Source organism: Chenopodium quinoa, unplaced genomic scaffold (genome assembly GCF_001683475.1).
Source record: "Chenopodium quinoa cultivar QQ74 unplaced genomic scaffold, ASM168347v1, whole genome shotgun sequence".
In the NCBI taxonomy this organism is placed as follows: Eukaryota; Viridiplantae; Streptophyta; class Magnoliopsida; order Caryophyllales; family Amaranthaceae; genus Chenopodium; species Chenopodium quinoa.
The window spans coordinates 7,335,056-7,355,884 of NW_018743292.1; the positions used below are offsets into that span (position 1 = coordinate 7,335,056).

At 35.1% G+C, this 20,829-nt stretch overlaps 3 protein-coding genes across 5 annotated transcripts; 2 read left to right on the forward strand and 1 right to left on the reverse strand.

The window, feature by feature from the left end:
* Positions 1-902: 902 nt before the first annotated feature.
* On the reverse strand, positions 903-8,992 carry LOC110736763 (peptide chain release factor PrfB2, chloroplastic-like). Of its 2 annotated transcripts, XM_021917065.1 has the most exons (7): positions 8,475-8,989; positions 7,829-8,041; positions 5,490-5,591; positions 3,583-3,720; positions 2,705-3,009; positions 1,507-1,660; positions 903-1,366 (listed from the first exon to the last, which is right to left on the reverse strand). In XM_021917065.1, the coding sequence occupies exons 1-7, from the start codon at positions 8,922-8,924 to the stop codon at positions 1,232-1,234; spliced, it is 1,497 nt and encodes a 498-aa protein (XP_021772757.1). In that variant the 5' UTR covers positions 8,925-8,989; the 3' UTR covers positions 903-1,231. The 2 variants fall into 2 exon arrangements, with proteins under 2 accessions (XP_021772757.1, XP_021772758.1); XM_021917066.1 differs by lacking the exons at positions 903-1,366; positions 1,507-1,660 and adding an exon at positions 1,722-2,590 and having other exon boundaries at positions 8,475-8,992.
* A 242-nt stretch (positions 8,993-9,234) lies between these two features.
* Positions 9,235-13,735, forward strand: LOC110736765 (RNA pseudouridine synthase 1-like). 2 transcript variants are annotated; one of them, XR_002514273.1, is made up of 4 exons: positions 9,235-10,216; positions 10,844-12,084; positions 12,188-12,230; positions 12,532-13,735. XR_002514273.1 is itself a non-coding variant. In XM_021917068.1 (2 exons), the coding sequence occupies exons 1-2, from the start codon at positions 9,829-9,831 to the stop codon at positions 11,518-11,520; spliced, it is 1,065 nt and encodes a 354-aa protein (XP_021772760.1). In that variant the 5' UTR covers positions 9,235-9,828; the 3' UTR covers positions 11,521-12,128. The 2 variants fall into 2 exon arrangements, 1 of the variants encoding a protein (XP_021772760.1); XM_021917068.1 differs by lacking the exons at positions 12,188-12,230; positions 12,532-13,735 and having other exon boundaries at positions 10,844-12,128.
* Positions 13,736-15,914: 2,179 nt separating this feature from the next.
* LOC110736764 (calreticulin) lies at positions 15,915-20,657 on the forward strand. Its single transcript, XM_021917067.1, has 14 exons — positions 15,915-16,093; positions 17,675-17,782; positions 17,876-18,068; positions 18,180-18,438; positions 18,540-18,596; positions 18,716-18,763; positions 18,846-18,932; positions 19,019-19,076; positions 19,197-19,264; positions 19,356-19,451; positions 19,547-19,594; positions 20,058-20,087; positions 20,188-20,268; positions 20,368-20,657. Exons 1-14 carry the CDS (start codon positions 15,919-15,921, stop codon positions 20,377-20,379), a joined length of 1,320 nt encoding a protein of 439 aa, XP_021772759.1. The 5' UTR covers positions 15,915-15,918; the 3' UTR covers positions 20,380-20,657.
* Positions 20,658-20,829: the final 172 nt, after the last annotated feature.

Here is a 20,829-nt window from a genome sequence, read left to right on the forward strand (position 1 = left end):
CACGTGAGATATTGTAGAATTGTAAATAAAAACTGAGGATGTATGTATTTGTGCGTGGTTTTATGAAGTTTTCTAACTATTGTACAATCGCAATTTTTAATATTGGACGGCTATTATCTAATGATTTATGAAATTCAATTTTAAATTGTTTATAAAATTAAAATTCAGAAAAAACATACTCCGTATTATGTTTATTCAAAAAAAAAATTAAATTGATTTTTAATTAATATTAACATTTAAAAATCATTAAATCTTCTTTCAAAAAAAAAAATCATTAAATCTTAACCGCTCTTTTAAAAAAATTATGATTTTTTCGTTATTTTCTATAAATTGTACCTGTACGAGATTAGGTACGGATGTGTTTGTGCATGTTTTTGAAGTTTCCTAAATATATAATCTCTTTTTTCCAAATTTATAGATGGTGCAAACTATATGGATAATTTGGACGATCAAACTATTAATGCAATAAGCCAGTTCAATCTCCCACATGCGCCAAGTCGAATAGACAATCCTCAACAACCACTTTCGAGTTTTGCGGGGAACTATTATGACATAAATCAAAATGATGCAATATGCAATCACTACGTCCCGGATGTGGTAAGGGTGACGGATGGTCCTCGACAGCTTCCTTCGAGTTCTGTGGATGAGGCTTCGTCCAGCGGTGTTGGACGTTCACGAGGAAATGGCTATTTGTTAAATCATGTTGTTGAAAATACAAATGGTTATTATTCTCAACCTAGTTACCATCATTTTTTTAATTGGGATAACAATTAGCCCATAACAGATTGTCTATGCAGACGATGAATACCCTGAATGAGGATACGTTTTGTTTTTTTGTTGGTAGTAAGGATATACTATATAGGCATTTTTATTACTAGTATTTATAGCATAGTAACATCAGATTTTCTTCATAAACTGGGCTTCAGTAAACCTTTACAAATCAACTTCTCGTATCATTACAGAATTAAATTTTGTCCAACACCAAGAATTCTTGGTGCGAGTTTCATTCATCAATGAATAATTTGAGCAGTTTAAATAAAACTACAGTAGTATTCAGTAGCTATAACAGGAATCTATCATGTAAAAGAGTACATTTATTTCTTAGGTTCGTTGGTAAAATAAGTAAGCACATACAACGGTAACACTACTGGAAATTGTGCTCCCATATTTCCATAAATGATCATCCATTCAGAGGGAAGGCTAATCTTTCGACTTATATCAGTTTTTAATGTCACAAATTATCTCCAGCTTTATCTAAAGATGAAGACAGATAACTGAGTATGAAACCATCCAGGTCACCTTCCAGCACAGAATCCGGATCTGAGACCTCAAAATCTGTGCGATGATCCTTCACCATTCGGTAAGGCTGCAACAAGACATAGTAAAAGAATCATTAACTTTGCTCAATACCTATTAGATAGTTTCTTTTAACATCTCAGGTTTGTGTTAGGGAATGTTATTTATTTATTCATCAGTTTTGGTATGCTGAAATATGAATATCCTTACATGAAGAACATAAGATCTTATCTGGGCGCCCCAACTGATTTCTGTAAGTGATTCTGTATGCTGAGCATTCATTTGAGCTTGGCGAGCTATCTCAAGCTGGTCTACACGAGATTGGAGAACTGCCATCGCTGAAGCCTTGTTTTGATGCTGTGACCTTATGTTGTTGACAAATAAAACAATATGAAAATCAGTGAGAGAAATACAGCACCGGGAAACATTTAGGTGAAGAGAGATGGCTATAGAAAGACACAGGATTTTATAATAGGACATGGTGAGGAAAATTGATTACCGCCTTTATTGGTTTGAATTCGTCATTTTTATTTTGTTCCGGGATCATTTTGTCTCATCTAACAACTCCCTTTACAATAAAGCTTGCATAAGGCGGGCTTACATTAATTTTATTGTAAGGCGGTCAATTTAGGTAACTTTTAACAATTTTTATGGTATCTTTAATCTCTTTATGAGTAACTTTTAATTTGTAATGGGTTCGATTGTATTTTAATGTGTAATTTTTAATGTATACATGTTATAAAGGCTAATATGATTATTCTAATACATTACAAGTGTTTTTTAAGGGTAAAATTTACGTTAAGAAATAGTAACTTTTGTATAATATAAGAGTAACTTTAAAAATAATTGTAGGATAACTTTAACCTGTCTTACAATAACTTAATGAAAGTCTTCCTTAATTAAGAATGTGTGCTCCCTTTCTCCCACCTTTTTTAGGCCACAATAATTGTAGACCACTTTTCATATCCAGTACTATTTTTTGGAATTGATCCATAGTATCAATATATGATGTTTGTAACAGTACATATTATCAAAGATTATCATATTGTCAAAAAAAAAAAAAAGGATTATCATGGTCTTTTGAGAGAATTTCCTAAAGTGAATTACTAGAGTAAGACGGAGGAATCTATTATTTGCAAACTGAGGAAGAGTGCAAAACTTTAAGTTCAAAGTTACCTAGTGTCAGTGAAAAACTTGGAAGAACCCTGGACAAATCGTTCATATTATTTCAACAGCATTCATGGGATTAACTGAGGGCAAATTCCTAATTACAGAAGATTTTTTCCAGCGGGACCTAGTGTATAAATTCATGAAGGATATTAACTTAGCATGATAAAAGGAAAAAGAAGTAGTTCTTCATCTATGCATCAAAGTCTTTGAAACTATAACCAAAGATGAGCATGCACACCTTTCATTTTGACAAGTAGCAACGATCCCTGTAGGGATATGAGTTATCCTCACAGCACTGTCTGTAGTGTTGACCGACTGACCACCAGCTCCACCAGCACGATATCGATCAATGCGGAGATCTGATTCTTTAATCTCCACACGTGTGGATACATCTTTGAGGATTGGAATAACTGCTACAGCAGCAAATGACGTATGTCTGCGTTTTGCACTATCAAATGGAGAAATACGAACCAATCTGTGTACCCCAACTTCTGCTTTTGCATATCCATATGCATATTCACCATCTACTTTGATTGTTGCCCGCTGAAATCCAAGAAAATTAAAAATAAAAATTAAATAGCCAGATATAATCAATGAAAGATTACTTTTTTTTTTTTTTTTTTTTTTTTTTTTTGAAGAAATCCTGAACAGGGCTACAATCATTCATTCATAGAGATATCAGAGTTCAATAAAGGTACAATGCAACCCAGAAAATCCGTCAACCAAAGATATGACCTATAGCCCAAGGGATCATATGAGCTAATTCATGGGCAACATTATTTCCCTCCCAACGAACAAAATTAAAGGACACACAGTCCAAAGATCTACAAACATTATAAATATCATCAATGATAATATGAAGAGAGCTACTTCTCTTTTGTGATTTAATTGCGTTAATGAGACCAAGGCAATCACTATCAAAGAAAGATTTCTGGAATGAATAAAAATGCAACCCGTATACATCAATAGGTGGATAAGCTTTATCCTAATATTATTTGTTCCCTTCTATTCCCTAATCACAATGTAATTCCATTTAGTATATCATAACCAAGGTTGCCCGTCACTTTAGCCCAATGAATAGTGGATAGTAAAGGTAGAATAAATGAAAGGCATAACCTTGATCCCTGCAATTTCACCAGCCATTTCCTCCAGAACACTAACACGATATCCACATCGTTGTGCCCAGGATTTGTACATTTCCATGACCATAAAAGCCCAGTCATTGCTCTCTGTGCCACCGGCTCCAGCTTGAACCTACAGCAATTAATGATATGCAATCTTTTTATTCTCCTTCTCAGAGATAACAAAAATGTGAGCCAAAATCTCATAATACATTGAGAAAGATATAGGTAGAAGAGAGTGATATATAGAAGCAGATAGATACTACTAGTATGATTCAATTTCAAACTTTTGTGAATTGTAATTGTGCAATAGTTACAATCACACTGATATCTCCAGTATATTTGAGTTTTTTTTCCAGGTGAAACCGCATTCCTGTCTCTGCTACACAGCCTACACTACATAGGCACATATGCTAATACAGTCAGTCTTGCACGTGGATCTAAACCTAGGCCTCTTTATAGCAATGTGTAAGGTTCTTGTCTAATATCTGGATTCAATCTGCTACTTTCAAATAGAATTACCTTCAAGTTAAAATTGTAAATTGAAAAAAGGAATTACATTCAAGGTAAACTTTAAATAAAATTTAGAATGTTTGTTGCTTGTGAAGCTATAGAACAGCAAGAATCCTTCTTCTAGAGCAGGGATTAATCGTAGTCTCGTAGATGCAAAGTACACTTTATATTCACAAAGGAATTTGATTCCCATACTTAGATAAGGAAGTAAAACAATTATGCAGACCCCAGCCTCCAAAAAAAAAAAAAAAAAATTATTGTTTCCCAATTCAAATGTGAATACTGAATGAGTAAGAGGGGAGTGGGTGAAAGACTTCCCAAGTTTTAGTCTAACTTTTTACTGCCAGGCAAACAAGAGTTCAATAGAGCATTTCCTAAGATATATCAATAGAGCAAACAAATCTAGTCGGAACCAAAGTTATTAAAATCAGGATTCTACTTTGAATCGGAAGGGGCTATTAGAATGGAATCGTAAAATCGAATCGTAGAATCGTAAAATTCTACTGACATGCATAATCAAGACGTCATATCTAAATTTAGTTAAATATATTTAAACTATGAGTTTGAAACCTAACTATTGATAGAAAATAATTGTTTACACATTAAGCAACCAATAATTGACAATCTCTATTTATAAATAGCTATATAGGCATGTTTTAAACTTGTAAGGATTTCGCTAGTTAAGAGAAATATGTGAAATCGAATAGAATCATAAATCGAATCGTGTTATATACATGAATCGTAAAAGCGTAAGATTCTAAGATTTAAATCGGGATTTTAATAACAATGGTCAGAACTACAGGAAGTGATACACAGATGTAATGTCAAGAGATTATAAGTAATAGACTTGCGGATCATTCAGAGAAAATATTTCCAAAATATATATTTGACAAGTCCTGATTTTCTGAAACAGATGTACTAGTATAAGGTAGAGCATTCTTGCCAGAGGTGGAAACAGATGTACTAGTATAAGGTGGAGCATTGCCAATTTTCAAAAAGGCATATATTCCTGTTTGCGTTAACAGCTTAAATTCCTCCTTTACCACTAGCCAAATATTTTTTATCCTATGAAAATTCATGAGCAGAACACAGATGGACTTTCCAGTATATTGTCCATAACTCCAGATATTGTACAGCAACCACAGCTATCACACACACACACACACACACACACACATATATATATATATATATATATATATATATATATATATATATATATATAAAAGATTAGACTATGCAGAAGTAATCGCATACTAAAAGCCACATTTACTCTTCTGAGACATCAATTATGATAAAATGACTGTCTGAAGTGCAGCCAGGTAATTTATTTTGGACAATGCCCACAATGCAAAGTCTACATCAGGAAGCCATCTAGAAGATACTAACCTCAATGTAACAAGAAGCGGAATCATGTTCACCAGATAACATAGCATCAAGTTCTCTTTCCTTTGAATCTCTTCTCATTTTAAGTAAAGCATTCATTGTTTCCTGCAGGCAAATACAAAGTAAATAAAAGAGATTACTAATTTAAAATCCCAAGCAACCAAACTTACATAAAATTATTAAAAGTTTAAATCCATGTCCATATGAAATACAAGGTATTAGAGAGAGCTAATAACTACTACTTTAATAAATGCATTATACAAATTATCTAAATGGCAGCCAATAGGGAAGCTAGAAGTTTTCAAAAAGTAAATTTAGCAACTCGCCACTTGTCAAATTTAACTTCTTTGTTCAAGAGAGAAAAAAGCTGAAATAAAGTCTCAGATGCATACCAGGCTAAATGAAAAGGTCTACCTGGGTAATTACGTATAAAAGACAAGCTAGCATTCTGATTCAATCATTTACACACTGTTAAGTGTTTATTATTAGATGACCTCAACAACCAAGCTGATTGAATTTTTTGAGCACATGTCATGCTAATCTAACTAGAAACTGGAGAGTTTTTGTGACAAAGAATATTTTTTAAAAACACACACAGACACCTAACTAAGCCAACAAGAGCCATTCATATGTCAAATTGTCACCTTTAGTTTACTAAAAACATTTAAGAGCATTGGCACTGCTCTTTCCAACGAAATGACACTCTAAACATAGGTAATTAAGTAGGAATTCTATGGTGACGAAGAAAGAAAGCCGTTACACGTATAGTGAATGTTCTACAGGCAGACAGAGAACAGCTAGAATTAACACTTAACAGTAACTTTAACCATCATTTGTTCCTGTTTTGCAAAGCATAAAATTTGTTTTCAGCAATCTACAAGCTAATAAAGTAAACATCATAGGGCATTGGTAATCTCATAAAAGGATTACTAGAAGCAAAATACTGCTAAACAACCTAGTAAAAAAGCAAAAAAAAGCACCTGCTGTGATGTTGCCACCATCAGTATCAGACAGTAACCAAATTTTACTACGTCTAATCAGTTAGGTTTGTTTGGCACAAAAAACAAAATGCCTTCCAGATGTTTCAAGGAGGAGCAACCTAGCTTCTCTGGTAAGTTTCCAGAATTCCTACACACGAGCACAAACCAACCGCTCCCCCAAGCATCCCCAACAAAAGGGCTATAAACCAGCTTACTTCGCCAAGTCTATGATCTATCTAACAAACTCCGTCAGTGATCAGTCTTTACTCAACTTATAGTCTCAGTTACAACTACTCAAAGATATTGCTATCTGATGGTACTCCAAACTTCCCACTTGACAGATGTGCACCCAGTGGCTATGACAACTGTTTCAACACATTGAAAAAATACTTTAAAGAAAGAGAGAAATCATGACTTTAAATGGTGTTTCTTCCAAAATTATACAAGACCTTCAATAACAGATGTCCCATTTTCATTTTGCTTTGTAAAAGTAGTAGGAAATTCCAGGGTCCACCTTCCACCATAGAGTTGATTTGCCCACATTCTTCTTACCAGATATGGTAGCAGAAGAGGATTCACAAGCGCCCCGTTTAGCATCTACTCATCTAATATATTGCTAGATCTCTATCAGAATGGTTTTGAAGCTTATAGGTCCACAGACGAGAACTTAACTCTTGATTAGCTCTGACACCAACAACAGAATGCAGAAATTGATAGAAATTAGCATGAAAAATTGTGCAGTTTTTGTTCCACAACAACAATTCCTTAGTCTCAAAATGATTTGGGGAATTTTTGTTCCATAGATTTATTAAAACATGCAAACTAATCATCCAATAAATCTTGAAGGTATCAAAGCTACTACGAAAATGTACAGCAGATATATAGTGATAAATTCATAATTAATAATACACCATTTCCATCATGAATGACCTTCATATAAACATGAAGCAACTATTTTCAGTCTCTCATTTAGTAGCAATCGTGCATTGAAATTTGAAAGACAACATTTTCAAGCATCAGCAATTCAGATCGTGAATAACTATATGTAAAAATCCAAACTCAAAGCCCATAGTGATTTAATATACCTTTGCCAACAACAGAGAATAAAACCTGCAGACCCAATTTCAACAATAAATGAATTCTGAATTGAATCACTGAGGTATGAAGCATACTAAACATTCTCAAATATCAAAACATTGAAATTAGAAGTGATTAACATATTATATATCCACAAGGTCAAGACACGGTACAGTCACTTGGCAAGTTGGCAAAAACTAAGCTCGCTGGATATAACCACATTTTCTACAGTCTTGACTGCTTATTAAAAGATATGAGAACATGCCTAGAAGAAGTGAAGCGCACCGATTCCAACTCTGAATCATTCTCTTCTCGAGCAAGCTTCAGCATATCAATATGCTCAATCAACTCCTGCTCAAACTCAATTACCTCGTTCACTTTTCCCATGAGAGAACCATGCTCACGACTAATCTTTCCAGCATGAACAGGATCGTCCCACAGATTCGGTTTATCCAACTCAGCTGATAACATGTCCAAGCGCACCAGCAACTTTTTCCACTGCCAACATCAACATCACATATGACATTAGATAATACAACTTATAATGACCTAGGTAATACAACTATTGCAGATGTTTCCCATATTTACAAACTCAAACAAAAATCTTTAAATCAGCAAATTAAAAGTCACATCGAGGTTAAGGACTCAGGCATAGGATCTTCACCATCATTCCTAATTTATATTCAGATGTCAGCTAGCTTAGTGGGTAAAGTCTCGGAAGATAATACCCAAGACCTTCGATCGAATCCCTTCTACATAATTGCCCTATATGGCTTTCTATACACCTCATTTTTATCAAAACTTGTTACAAAATCACAAATTCAAACAACCCCACCTTCCTCCCACCAAAATAAATCCAGGAGAATAATAAAAGTAACATATAAACACATAAAATACAATAATGTACATGAATTTTGAGCATATACCTTACCTGCAATCGCTTTTTAATAAGATGAATAGACTGTGCAACAGCAGAAGCATGACTCTTCCAATCACCTTCATCTTCATCAAGTATTGGCCATCGACTAGCAACAATTCGTTCCACAGTTAATCCATCAGAAGTTGCTGGGTCTGCAATTTGAGAACTGAAACATCGAACCCCACTTGAAAAAATCAAACCCTGATTATACCCATTTGATAATTTCGCATTTTTAAGCAAATTTATTGAATACCCAGAATAATTTAACACAGGAATTGAATTCCCAATACAAGATATCGAATCTTGGAAGCTTGATTGCCTTGATTTGTGGTCATTTGGCGGGAAATTGTGAGTGTTTTGGGGGTTAAATTTGGAAGAGAAGAGCAAAGAGCTTAGATTGGGTGTTTGATGGAAGATTCGAGATCGTAAATTTGATCTTCTTCGTGCAAGAAAATGTATCATTTTCACTCGCCTCTGTTTGAGAAGAAACAAAGAGGGTTTATAGGGAAACGAAGGGTTTATGGAGAGTACAAATATGTTAATATGGTATGCATTTCCGCTCGATCCGACGTCGTAGTATTGTTTTGCTAAAGGGAGTTTGCCAAATTAGGAGACCCTCCTCACGAAGGGAATTTTTAACGTGTCGGTTTAAAATATAGAAATTAAAAGCTAATCCTGAAATATTACAATAATTGATTACTATGGAATTTACTACTAAATGTCCTATGTTAGTTATCTAATCTGATGCTTGATTTGCTTCTTGGTTGACATGTTTGATACTCCAATTGTTGAAATTTGACAAGAGATGCGCATGTTTTCAATAATTGTTTACTCCATATTATAGATGATGGTTTTTTATTCTTTTCTTTTTTCATACTTCGTATATAGAATTACTAGTTTAACCAGTGTAATTGTACGATTTTATCAAATTTTATAAAGATTTAAAATAATTTGTATTTAGTTCAACAATATGTTCTCTTCGCAGCCTGCCAAGCTTGCCCGTAGACATGGCTTGAAGAAGATCATTATCAAATATGATTTTCAAGCCATCACCAAGAGATTGACGAAGGCTGATATCTACTACTCTGACCTTGATTTTATAAAGCGGGAAGCAAATAATATAGCTCATCAGCTTACTAGGCTAATTTCTTTTGGGATTGAACAAGTTTGAAAAAATCATGCCCCAAACGAGATGATACCTTATGTATTGATGGACACTTTGTACCGTGATTAAACTCATTTCCCGTTTTTCTCAACAAAAATAACTACGTATAAGTAGAATTAAAAAAAAAAAAAAAAAAAAAAAAAAAAAAAAAAAAAAAGACCTCATGTTCCTCCGTTTCGCCCTCGTAATGTTTATTCTCTGATGCTCTTCACTCACCCTCTAACTTCTAAACTCTTGCACCCCATCAAACTCTCCCTAATCAAACACTTTTCTCAATCAACCCTACAAATTTCAATGTCAATTGAAACTCTAAAACAATCAAATTCAACTTCAATGGAAGAAACCCATTTGCCAAAAACCTCATCAAATTCCTCTTACCCAACTCCATTATCCCCACCATTACCTCTAATTTCTAAGGAAATCGAGCTTAGCAGAGCCATGGCTGCTTCTTCAAAGGCCACTGTTTTCTCTCTTTCCAGAGATGACGTCATCTTCGAGGATCAATGGTTGCTTGTTGTTAATAAACCCTCTGGGATTTACTGTGAGACTGTCCTGTCTTCTGTCCCTCGTCTTCTTCAACAATCTTCTGGTTTGTTGATCTTTCTTTTGAGTTATTTAATAATATATGTAACATTTGGAAGTTTTGGATTTATTTGATCAGATTTATAAGATTGTTATTGAATTTTGGGCATAACCCAGATGCTATAAATGTTTGAATTAAATTTAATTTGCATATTTTTATGTTGGAATTACTCTGTATAATTTTATGTAATGTTTGATTGATTACAACTTGTTTGGTAATGAAATGAATTAGAGAAAATGGGCATGAAGATTATGCTTGAACTAGGGAGTTTGATCTATTTTGATGTTAATGCAAGTAGCTTGTAGCAAAGAAATGAATTATTTTCATAAATTTAATTTGTGGTGAGAGGTGGATGTATTGGGCAATTAAAGTGAGGGAAGAGGAATAATATGCTTGCTTAGGGCCATTGTCCTGGATGCTGAACATTGCTGCTTGTATAGTTTGAAATACTGATGATGATGCTTGCCATTACGAGTGAGCAGGGCTTTTATAATGAGACATAGATGCCATAACATTTGTGAAATGGACAAACCATTATGTGCAAGAGTATGTTCAATAGTAGGAGTTTTAAATCTTTTGGGGTTTTGAACCTTACTATTTCAACTTATGTGCAATTGCATTGGGTATTTTCAGATTCAGTTGAAGCTTCAGAGTTACATCTTGCTAACAGGTTGGATCGTGATACAAGTGGTGTAATGGTTATAACCAAATTTCACAAAGTAGCTGCCAAGCTTGTCAAGGCATTTACTGATCACAAGGTTCAGAAAACATATATGGCTCTTTGTGTAGGGTCTGCACCAAAATGGGATAGAATCAGGTTGAAATCTGGCCATGGTAGATCTAAATTTGGTGCTTGGCGTGTATATGCTGCGTCAGATGTTGGTCGGAAACTACCTGGTGGATCTGTGGTGAAGGACATGGAGACACTTTTTGAGCTATTGTCAGTAAATAGGGTAATCCATTTTAAAGAGTCATTCCAGTGTGCAGAAAATCTAGAAAAAGTTGTGGTTGTTGAGGATAAATCATCAACAGATGCTAACCACGGAAGGGATGAGATATTGGTCCGAGCTTTTCCAAAGAGTGGAAGGACACATCAGATCAGGTTGCACTGTCAGTACCTTGGACTGTCAATTAAAGGAGATGTAAAATATGAAGGTGTCTGTGAGTGGAAAGGGGAAATTTGTGATGCCCATAGTCTTCATGCAGAGAGTTTGTCATTAGAACACCCTATTACTGGTCTTCCAGTAAAATTTCAGGCACCATTGCCTTTGTGGGCAACCCAAGCATGCAATCATGAAGATCACACATAAGGATGAACCAAGTCACATGCCAATTTGTATGCCAAGAGATAGTTTCATTGGTCAGTAGCATGGTTGGTAATGTAAATGACAGTCTGCTGTCGACGTGAGATGTTTAGATTGGGAATGTGCATTTAAGAATGGGAATCACATTTAAAATAATTTCCCTTATTTATTATGGACTGAAAAAGCCTTAGTTTCAATATATGCAACTTGAGCTATTGAGATTCTCTTGACTTGGTCAGCTACCCTTGTTTCCGTGTTCCAATTGAGTGCATTGACTCAATGGGCTGGGGCATCGTTCATTCGTTCTGACTTCTGATTGCTCTTAAAAATGTCTCAAAGTATGTATGGACCTCTTACTGAAGCAACTTTGTGGGAGTACTGGATGCAGAGAATTTCTTACGCAGAATACCAGTCTGAGAATAGTGCAAACAAATTGGCAATTGCAGCTCATAGCAAACATCTTGCAATTAGTCAAAAGTGGACATTAGGACTGTTGCCTCTTACTTTCAGCCCATTTATCGCAACAATCAATACATCCATATTTCCTGTCTTTTCCTGGGCTGTTCTCATGTATGGTTTTTGCTGGTAGAACTGTAGAAGCTTCTCCATGTGAAGATTTAAGGCTTCCCTTTGCAAAATGCTAACCTTTAGACCTTGGTTCTTTTTCTTGCAGAGATGAGTAGAAGAGGATGGTAAAAGCCAGGGTGTTGGAAGGGGTATGCTTTTGTTTTCCATACATCTTTCACTTTGTATGACAGAACTCTTGTTATTGTAGAGATTATCAGCCATTAGTGGTGTCAGCATACCTTGAATGAACAAACACGAGAGCTAGCTTCCTAAGCCATAAACTGCTAATATTCGTTAATTGTTAATGTTACTCGTAGCCAAGTGCAGGATGTGGCTGATGTAAGCAGAACAAGAGTAGAAAAGAATGTGATTTTTTGTTAGGCTTTGGGTTATACTTCTGTTACAGGCTCTTACAACATCCATATATGTTAAAGTTACTCTGTATTGCAGACACTCTGGCTGGTGTGTATGCAAATGCAATGTTTTTTTGGGAATTCCCTGCTCCAATACCAACTGGCATTGCTATTGATGCTTGTGGTCCAATTTTCTCCCATACTCCCATTGGTGATAATGCTGGGGAAAGGCAGCTTGGTGGGCACGGGCATTAGCTAGAAGCCGTCATGACTTAAGAGTGAACTAATGCTCTTGATGCTGCTGGCAACACAACTGCTGCCACCGGAAAGGTTAGGCACACCAAATTTTAGTTATAGTGATGCCACATAAATTTGGAAACTTTTTTATTAATTCGCAATTAAAAAAACTAGTTACCATACATGCCTATTGTAATGTACACCAGAACAGAAGAAATTAGCTATGCTATGCAGGCTTGTTTTATGAATCATGCCAAAATGCTGGGACCACAAAGGGTCAAATTCACCCAAGGCGGCATTCATTGGCAGCACCATTAGCGACTTCCATTTTAAGGACACCTCCGGCCCTGCACTCAACATCCTTAACAAATTCATGTCAGTGGAATCTGTGGTGTTTGCTCCATTCTTTGCGGTCCATGGTCTGACTGTCAACCTTGTTTAGAACTACACCGTTATGGACTGCTTATAATATTGTTAATTTGCTATCCAGCAGAATATATAATTATCTTGCAACAGTTCAACCAAGAGGTCCATGGAATTAGCTATTTGGCAACATCATGAGCATGTAAACCGAGAAGTCAATCATCTTGCCAATTTCATTGCAGTTATGGACCATCACCCATCATATTGATCAATAAGGAAGTTGAAGCTAATCTAGGCCAACATAGGGCCTTGACCATCTCATACAACTATCAAATAAACTAGGGTAGTCACTCCATTGATCATCCTCGGTGTTGCATGATTTGTCCTCTATTTAACCGAAACTTGCTATCAAGTCGGAGTAGGTAACATGCAGTAATAGAAAACACATAAAATGCAAATGTAGATCATTCTCATCTTCAATTGGTTTTTTAAGCTTATCCCATGTGATATCTTACTGTTGTGAACCCGAAAATTGTTAAATTGGTAAACTACTCTAGGAAAACTGATCTTGCTATTTTTATAAGAGTAGTTGCATCCAAAGTGCAGATTTATAATGATAGTTTTATGGATACTTTAGATAGAAGTTTTGAATTAAAAAATTATGTAAATATTAAGAAAAAAAGAGAAAGTAATAAGCAATAATTATTATCAATAAGATCATGGTCGCTTTTTAATGCAAATGTATTCCTTTTATTTGGCTTCAAAGTTAAGCATCCAGAAATGGGCTAGTTAACTTACGTGAGGATTGGGGCATGTTCTTATTGCACTCATCTTACATTCTAACTATCAATACCTAACAAAATTCATATTATTTTATAAGCAAGCCCCAGTTTATAACCTTGATAAACAAATTATGTTTATCAAATGGCATTTTCGTAAATAAGTTGCATTGAAAATTGCATTTTTTGATTTAAAAAATATATTTTTCCTGTTTGTGGGCCACTAGGACAAGTTGGACTGATTTTTAGAGTTAACACCGTTTACTACTATTCATCTTCTTCCTCCCACCTTCTTCTTCATGTTCATCTTCTTCCTCTTGTTTATATTTTTTCTTCCCACCCACCTTAATCTTCTTCCTCCAATCTTTGCTCACTTTCACCTTCTCTTCCAAGTCTGTTTAACACCATTTTCGTCGATTTCGCCGGCAAAATTAAAGGAAAACCCTATTAACAAAAGGAGAAATTAATGGCATGGTTAACCCTGATGGGTAGCTGAGTTTTCCTTCCTCTATTAAATTCGACTTCGTACCAGCCGCCGGAATTAAACGAAAACTCAAATAACAAAGTGAAAATAACGAACATGGTTAACCCTAGAGGGTAGGTAAGCTTTTCTTCCTCCATAGATGTCACTTGTCGAGTCATAGTGAGAAAGGGTATTTTCCACCATTGAAATTGAAGGTTGAAGGGGGAGAGACGAAACAACAAAAGGTTGAAGGAAGAGAGAGAAAATAAAAAAATACCAAAAGGTTGAAGGAGGAGAGAGAAACAACAGTTAACCAAAAATTAGATGTAATTTACATATACACCCTTTGATAAACAATTTTTATTTATCAAGATTATAAACTTGTATTCTCTTTTATTTTATAAGGTCACGTTGAAGTGATAGTTGCTATTAGTAACTTTATACTATATTTTTCTCTCTTCAAAATGACAACACTTGGTCCACTTCACAATTAGAATTTTAGGATTTAGGAATATACTAGCCTTATTAGGTGGGGAGGGGTGTTATCATGATTAATATCTCGTGGTAGTGATGGAACCATAATTTTATTTTAAGCAAGCGAAACTAATGTATTTCACGCTCATATCTAACTCGTAAAATTAATACACTAAAATTTTAAGACATTGATCCGACTGTAATTCTAAATTTTTAATGTTTATAATTTCAAAATGAACATGTATGACTTTAGATCACCAACTATGCCATAACTTTTGAGTGATCTTCAAATTAATAGGAGATCATGGCCTACCCAACCCCCCCTTCCAAACCCCATTGCCGCCCCATCTGTGGTGGTTTTACTTTTTTTATGGTTTGTCTTTGCATGATTTGTCTTGAGGATAATAAATGATTTATGGTTGTAATTAAAATAATCCAAATAAATTATATAAAAATTTCAAGCATAATTATATTAGGATCTTGCTAACAAACGCCCCAAGAGTTAGATAAACATTTAAAATATTTCCTAAAATAGTTTAATTTGGGAATGCATGCCAAAAACACGGTGAGTCGGTTGGTGTATAATGTTCATTTTAATTTAATAATTCTACTTTTAGTTATCTTATCCAACGCCCCTAGGTCTTAAAATATTTTTATTTTTTATTTTTGTTTTTTTATAATATTAATCTACTCTAAACCCAACCCATTTGAATTTTCAAATTATAGTTAATTTTGTATGTCCCACATAGTAATATTTTTGCATTGATCTTTCATTTAACACCACATTAATATACCTTTATTTCCACAAAAATAATAAAAATACTTTCCTTTAAAATCACAAACCAATAAATGTGCACATGCGCATCTCACGTGACTATTCTTAATAAACCCCAAAAACAGTAGTAAAAAAACCCAAAAACCCAACCAAATGGCATTTTCACTAAATAACACCATAAACCAAGGGCAAAAGCATAATTTCACACTCAAACCAGCTCGTGTAAATTCCCAATAAGAACTCGCCACGTCAATCCAATGACACTGGTATCCAACGTGTCAAAAATCCATTGGACCACGTCATAAAATAATTTCCACTTAGGACTAACCAAGTGTAAATTAAAAACTCGTTAGAAAAAGTCTAAACTTCCCCAATATAATTAGCCTTGATTTCATGGTCATTTCTACATTTCTCACCTTCCTCAGTTTTCTCTCTCCTCTCACACACTCCTCAGAGTTCGCAACAATGGAGATTCGGCGTCGAAACCCTACAGCTTTCTCTCTCCTCGTCTTACTCTCTCTCTTCGCCATTGCTTCTGCTAAAGTCTTCTTTGAAGAACGCTTCGACGGTATACGCTCTTCCTTGCATTTTATCTGTTGTATTCAATTTGTTAATTTGGATTCTGGATCTGATTTTTTTATTTTGTAATTTGTTGTTTGTTACATGATTTCTGATTTGATTGATTGATTGATTAGAATTTAGCTGAATTTTGATTCGGATCATGAAATTTGTTGATTGATTTGATGAAATGACGCCTGTTTTAGTGTCTAATTTGGCTTGATTTTGTTTATATCATACGCCATTTTAATTGTTGTTGATTTGGTTGTTAATTTTGATATGATTGATGTGTTTTTTGATATGATTGTGTATGGATCTGATTTTCTTGATTGTTCGAATTTATTGTAGATCCGTGCAAAATTTGATCTATCTGTTGTTTTTTGCAGCTGATTATATAATTCAGAAGTTCTAAATGAATGAAAATGACTTCTGTGAATTGTAAATTAGTCAACGAATTATAATTGTTGAATCAGAGTGTCACCGAGTAGTCCTTGTCGTTCAGAGTGAAGTGTCCCCATGAACTAGCCATATCTATGAGAAATGACACAGAATTGGTGTACGGTGTATCTGTGTAGGCTGTCTCGGTGTATCATGAATGTATGGACAACCGATGCAATGCCTTAATATTTTAAGGTTTAATTTAAGGGCATGCTTGGGTTGGGGGTAATATATTAAGGTTTAATAAAAGTTAAACTTGAAAAAACATAAGTAATTAGTAGGGTTGTCGTAGGAGAGTAAGGTATTTACAAATGAAATAAGATAATTGAGCCATGAGGAAAAGAGAGAGATGGAGGAATTATTATCCTTATAATGAGGGTAATAGTTACCCACCCTCCCCCTAGTGTAACTATTACCCCCAAAATGAGGGTATTAGTTCCTCTTTCTTCGCTTCATACCACACCCATCACTACATAATTTTCCTTACAATCACACCATCACTATCTCCTCCTTCCCTATTTTCACTTTCATTTTGCTTAGTTTGACTTCCTCTTTCTTCACTTCATACCACACCTATCACTACATAATTTTCCTTACAATCACACCATCACTATCTCCTCCTTCCCTATATTCACTTTCATTTTGCTTAGTTTGACTTTTATTACCCTAGTAATACATCTCCCTCAATTCAAGCATGCCCTAAGTGTTTCAATTTAAATGACTGTTTTGGCTTGATGCCGATTCCTAAATCCTACTTAACATTTTGGTACTCCACTACTCATATGGGACTGTGGTAAGGATCCGAGATGAGTATTTGAGGATGTTGAGGTTGAATTAAAAGTCGGAGTACACTTTCAAGCTGAATCAGGTCTTAGAAGACTAATAATGGAAGTTATATTTCCCTGCAAACTTTGTGTGAAACTAATATTTAGTACTATAAGTGTGTTAGCTTAGCTATTACCATGTGAGCACCAGATTTCTTACAATTTCATCATACCCTTGACTGTGATCTCCCTTGATCCCTTATAAAGACATGAAAGTGTAGTTACAACTTACAAGCATGGTTACCATATTTTAAAGGCATTGAGTTGTTGAGAAGTTTGTATCTTGATTTTTTCTCTTGTATTAATTTCATTTCTTTTGGCTAATCAAGATGGATGGGAGAGTCGTTGGGTCAAATCTGACTGGAAGAAGGACGAAAGCATCGCTGGAGAGTGGAATTACACTTCCGGCAAATGGAATGGGGATGCAAATGACAAAGGTATTCTTTGATGATGTATTTTCCAGTATATCCAAGCATTTGTCTTCTGGTTTTGCTTCTTAAGTTATAACTTCTTTAACCCATGTGTTGCAGGTATCCAAACTAGCGAGGACTACAGATTTTACGCTATCTCTGCTGAATTCCCAGAATTCAGCAATAAGGATAAAACCCTAGTCTTCCAATTTTCTGTTAAGCATGAACAGAAGCTTGATTGTGGAGGTGGTTACATGAAGCTACTCAGTGGTGAAGTTGACCAGAAGAAATTTGGTGGGGATACCCCATACAGGTAACTATTTTTTTGGTTCCATTAAAGGACTGTGCTTTTGCATTATTACTTTTGTTTTTAAGTGTTCAATTTTACTGATTTGAAATGTATAATTTGTTGTTGTTGTTGCAGCATTATGTTTGGTCCTGATATCTGTGGCTACAGTACTAAGAAAGTACATGCCATTCTTAACCGCAATGAAACAAATCACTTGATCAAGAAGGATGTCCCTTGTGAGACTGACCAGCTGACTCATGTTTATACCTTCATTCTCCGCCCAGATGCTACCTACAGCATTCTTATCGACAACCAGGAGAAACAAACTGGTAGTCTTTACGATGACTGGGATCTACTTCCTCCTAAGAAGATCAAGGACCCAGAGGCTAAAAAGGTATTTACTTTCTGAGAAAATTCGTAATTGATCTTCCAGTTCCATTTGGATGGGCAACTGAACATTTATACTAATTAATCTGATGAATGTGTGATTTTTAGCCTGAGGATTGGGATGACAAGGAGTACATTCCTGACCCTGAAGACAAAAAACCAGAGGTATTTATATTATTTTTCTGATCCTCCTTCTCCCTTTTGATACTGGATGATAATTAGATTGCTGAATTTTTATCTTCGTGTTGGAATGATGAACTTATCATGTATCTTGATTTTTATAGGGTTATGATGACATCCCAAAAGAAATTCCCGATGCTGATGCTAAGAAGGTAATGTGTGTTTAAATATGTGTAAAATGTTTAAAGTCAGACTTTGCTATTGGATATGGCTGACATGTCATATGATTTTCAGCCAGAGGACTGGGATGATGAGGAAGATGGTGAGTGGACTGCTCCGACCATTCCAAACCCCGAGTACAAGGGTCCATGGAAGGCAAAGGTTTGTTCCTTTTCCTTTATTTGTCAAATCTTCACGAAATTGATTTGCATTGCTTATAGTTAACAAGTTATATATGTTGATTACAGAAAATCAAGAACCCCAACTACAAAGGCAAGTGGAAGGCACCTTTGATTGACAACCCAGGTTTGCATCTTGTTCTCACTTCTATGTCTACATTACCCCTTGCCTTTTTTTTTTTTTTTTCGCGGCCAGAATCTCTTAAATTTAAGTTGAATATCTGATTAAATTACTTTCATATTTCAGAATTCAAGGATGACCCAGAACTCTATGTTTACCCCAACCTCAGATATGTTGGTGTTGAGTTGTGGCAGGTAGCTTTTAGTTCTTTTCTTGTGTTGAATGTTGATATATGCTCGATGCTATTATGATAAGCATATTGATGATGTCAGTGATATTTTTCAGGTTAAGTCTGGCACACTCTTTGACAATGTCTTGGTCTCTGATGACCCTGAGTATGCAAAACAGCTGGCTGAAGAGACCTGGGGCAAGCAAAAGGATGTAAGTTGGCTTGTTTCTCAAGTTAGGAAGCGATTATCTTCAGTATTTCAGTCTTTGTATTTGAGTTATCCGACATGTTTTGCATATCTTTGCAGGCTGAGAAGGCTGCTTTTGAGGAGGCTGAGAAGAAGAGGGAAGAAGAGGTATGAGCGTTATATTTTTATTTTTATTTGTCTTTTTTAATGTGTATTGTATATGAAGCTTCTTTGAGTATATCCTTGTGACATCTCTTTCGTGTCTCTTCTGAACACTATTACATGTTTGTAAGAATCGTAACCAGTAATAAAGTGGAAGCCTGGATGGGGGCATCCAGTTGGATATTAGTTTATTGCTCCAATTAACTTATACTATCTGTCAATAAAAAACCAACATATGGTCTCAGGTCTTTAAAACCTCATGTCACTAATAATGCTATTGAATCTTTTCAAATTAATTTGTGTAACTTCATGATTGCTTAGAAATCAGGACGCCTCAATGCCAACTGGCCTGTGTTTGGCTTGATGTCGTGGATTGTTTTCCTGTATGATTGTGGTGGTGTGGTGATTATTCTTTCCATTATCGCATGAATTATATTGTATACTGACTCAATTTTGATACTCCAAGCAGGAAACCAAGGACAGCCCCGTTGATTCTGATGTAAGTTTTAAACTAAATCTCTGGTCTGAGTATACTTTTCAATTCTATCTTGAGAAAAATGTTAGTGGGCAAGCCCCTTATTTTTTCATGGTTTCTCCAGGCTGAGGATGAAGATGAAGCCGATGCTGACGACTCTGATGCTGATGCTGACAAATCAGATGACAAGGATGAGGACAAGCATGTATGTCCATTGATAAATTTCCTCTGTATATTGCACAACAGTGTGCTGACATTGTCTTTATTTCCTAATTTCGGTCATTTTTTGTTGTGTGTTTTACAGGATGAACTTTGAAGAGCAGATCAATATGAAGTCTTTAGACGAGGATCTTAATTATTTTTAATTCAGGCTCATTGTTCGCTGGCAATTTTCTCTTGTCAACTTTTAGCATAGGTTTTTGGTAGTAGATTCAAATGACACCAAGTTAAAGGCCTGTATGACAGATTGGTTTATCTCAATTAGGCTATATTTGGTGGATAATAGCAGAAGGCCAACAAAAGTTCCAGTTTTTCGTAATATATTAAACATTATATAGAGATTCTGGAATGGTAAATGAGCTGAGTTATGTCTAATTCGTTGCGTATCTCTTTTACTGGTATAGTTTCTGTCTGTATTCTCCTTTGTTAGCGCCTATAGCAATACCTCATTATGTTTAGCTCAAGAAGGTCCTATTTCCGCTAATAATTCCGTTAAGTAGGTGTTATCCCTGTGAAAAGATCATTTGATGCTTCTTGTTTTCCTTTT

Bases quoted from the DNA above. Each gene is read 5' to 3' on its own strand.
- LOC110736763 (XM_021917065.1), bottom strand. From the start codon at position 8,924: ATGATACATTTTCTTGCACGAAGAAGATCAAATTTACGATCTCGAATC. The intron at 3,721-5,489 runs GTTAGTATCTTC...TAATTGCTGTAG, and splicing joins CCGCTTCTTGTTACATTGAG to GTTCAAGCTGGAGCCGGTGG. The intron at 1,367-1,506 runs GTAAGGATATTC...GTCTTGTTGCAG, and splicing joins TAAGATCTTATGTTCTTCAT to CCTTACCGAATGGTGAAGGA.
- LOC110736765 (XM_021917068.1), top strand. From the start codon at position 9,829: ATGCTCTTCACTCACCCTCTAACTTCTAAACTCTTGCACCCCATCAAA. The intron at 10,217-10,843 runs GTTTGTTGATCT...GGGTATTTTCAG, and splicing joins TCTTCTTCAACAATCTTCTG to ATTCAGTTGAAGCTTCAGAG.
- LOC110736764 (XM_021917067.1), top strand. From the start codon at position 15,919: ATGGTCATTTCTACATTTCTCACCTTCCTCAGTTTTCTCTCTCCTCTC. The intron at 16,094-17,674 runs GTATACGCTCTT...TGGCTAATCAAG, and splicing joins CTTTGAAGAACGCTTCGACG to ATGGATGGGAGAGTCGTTGG. The intron at 18,439-18,539 runs GTATTTACTTTC...TGTGATTTTTAG, and splicing joins AGGACCCAGAGGCTAAAAAG to CCTGAGGATTGGGATGACAA.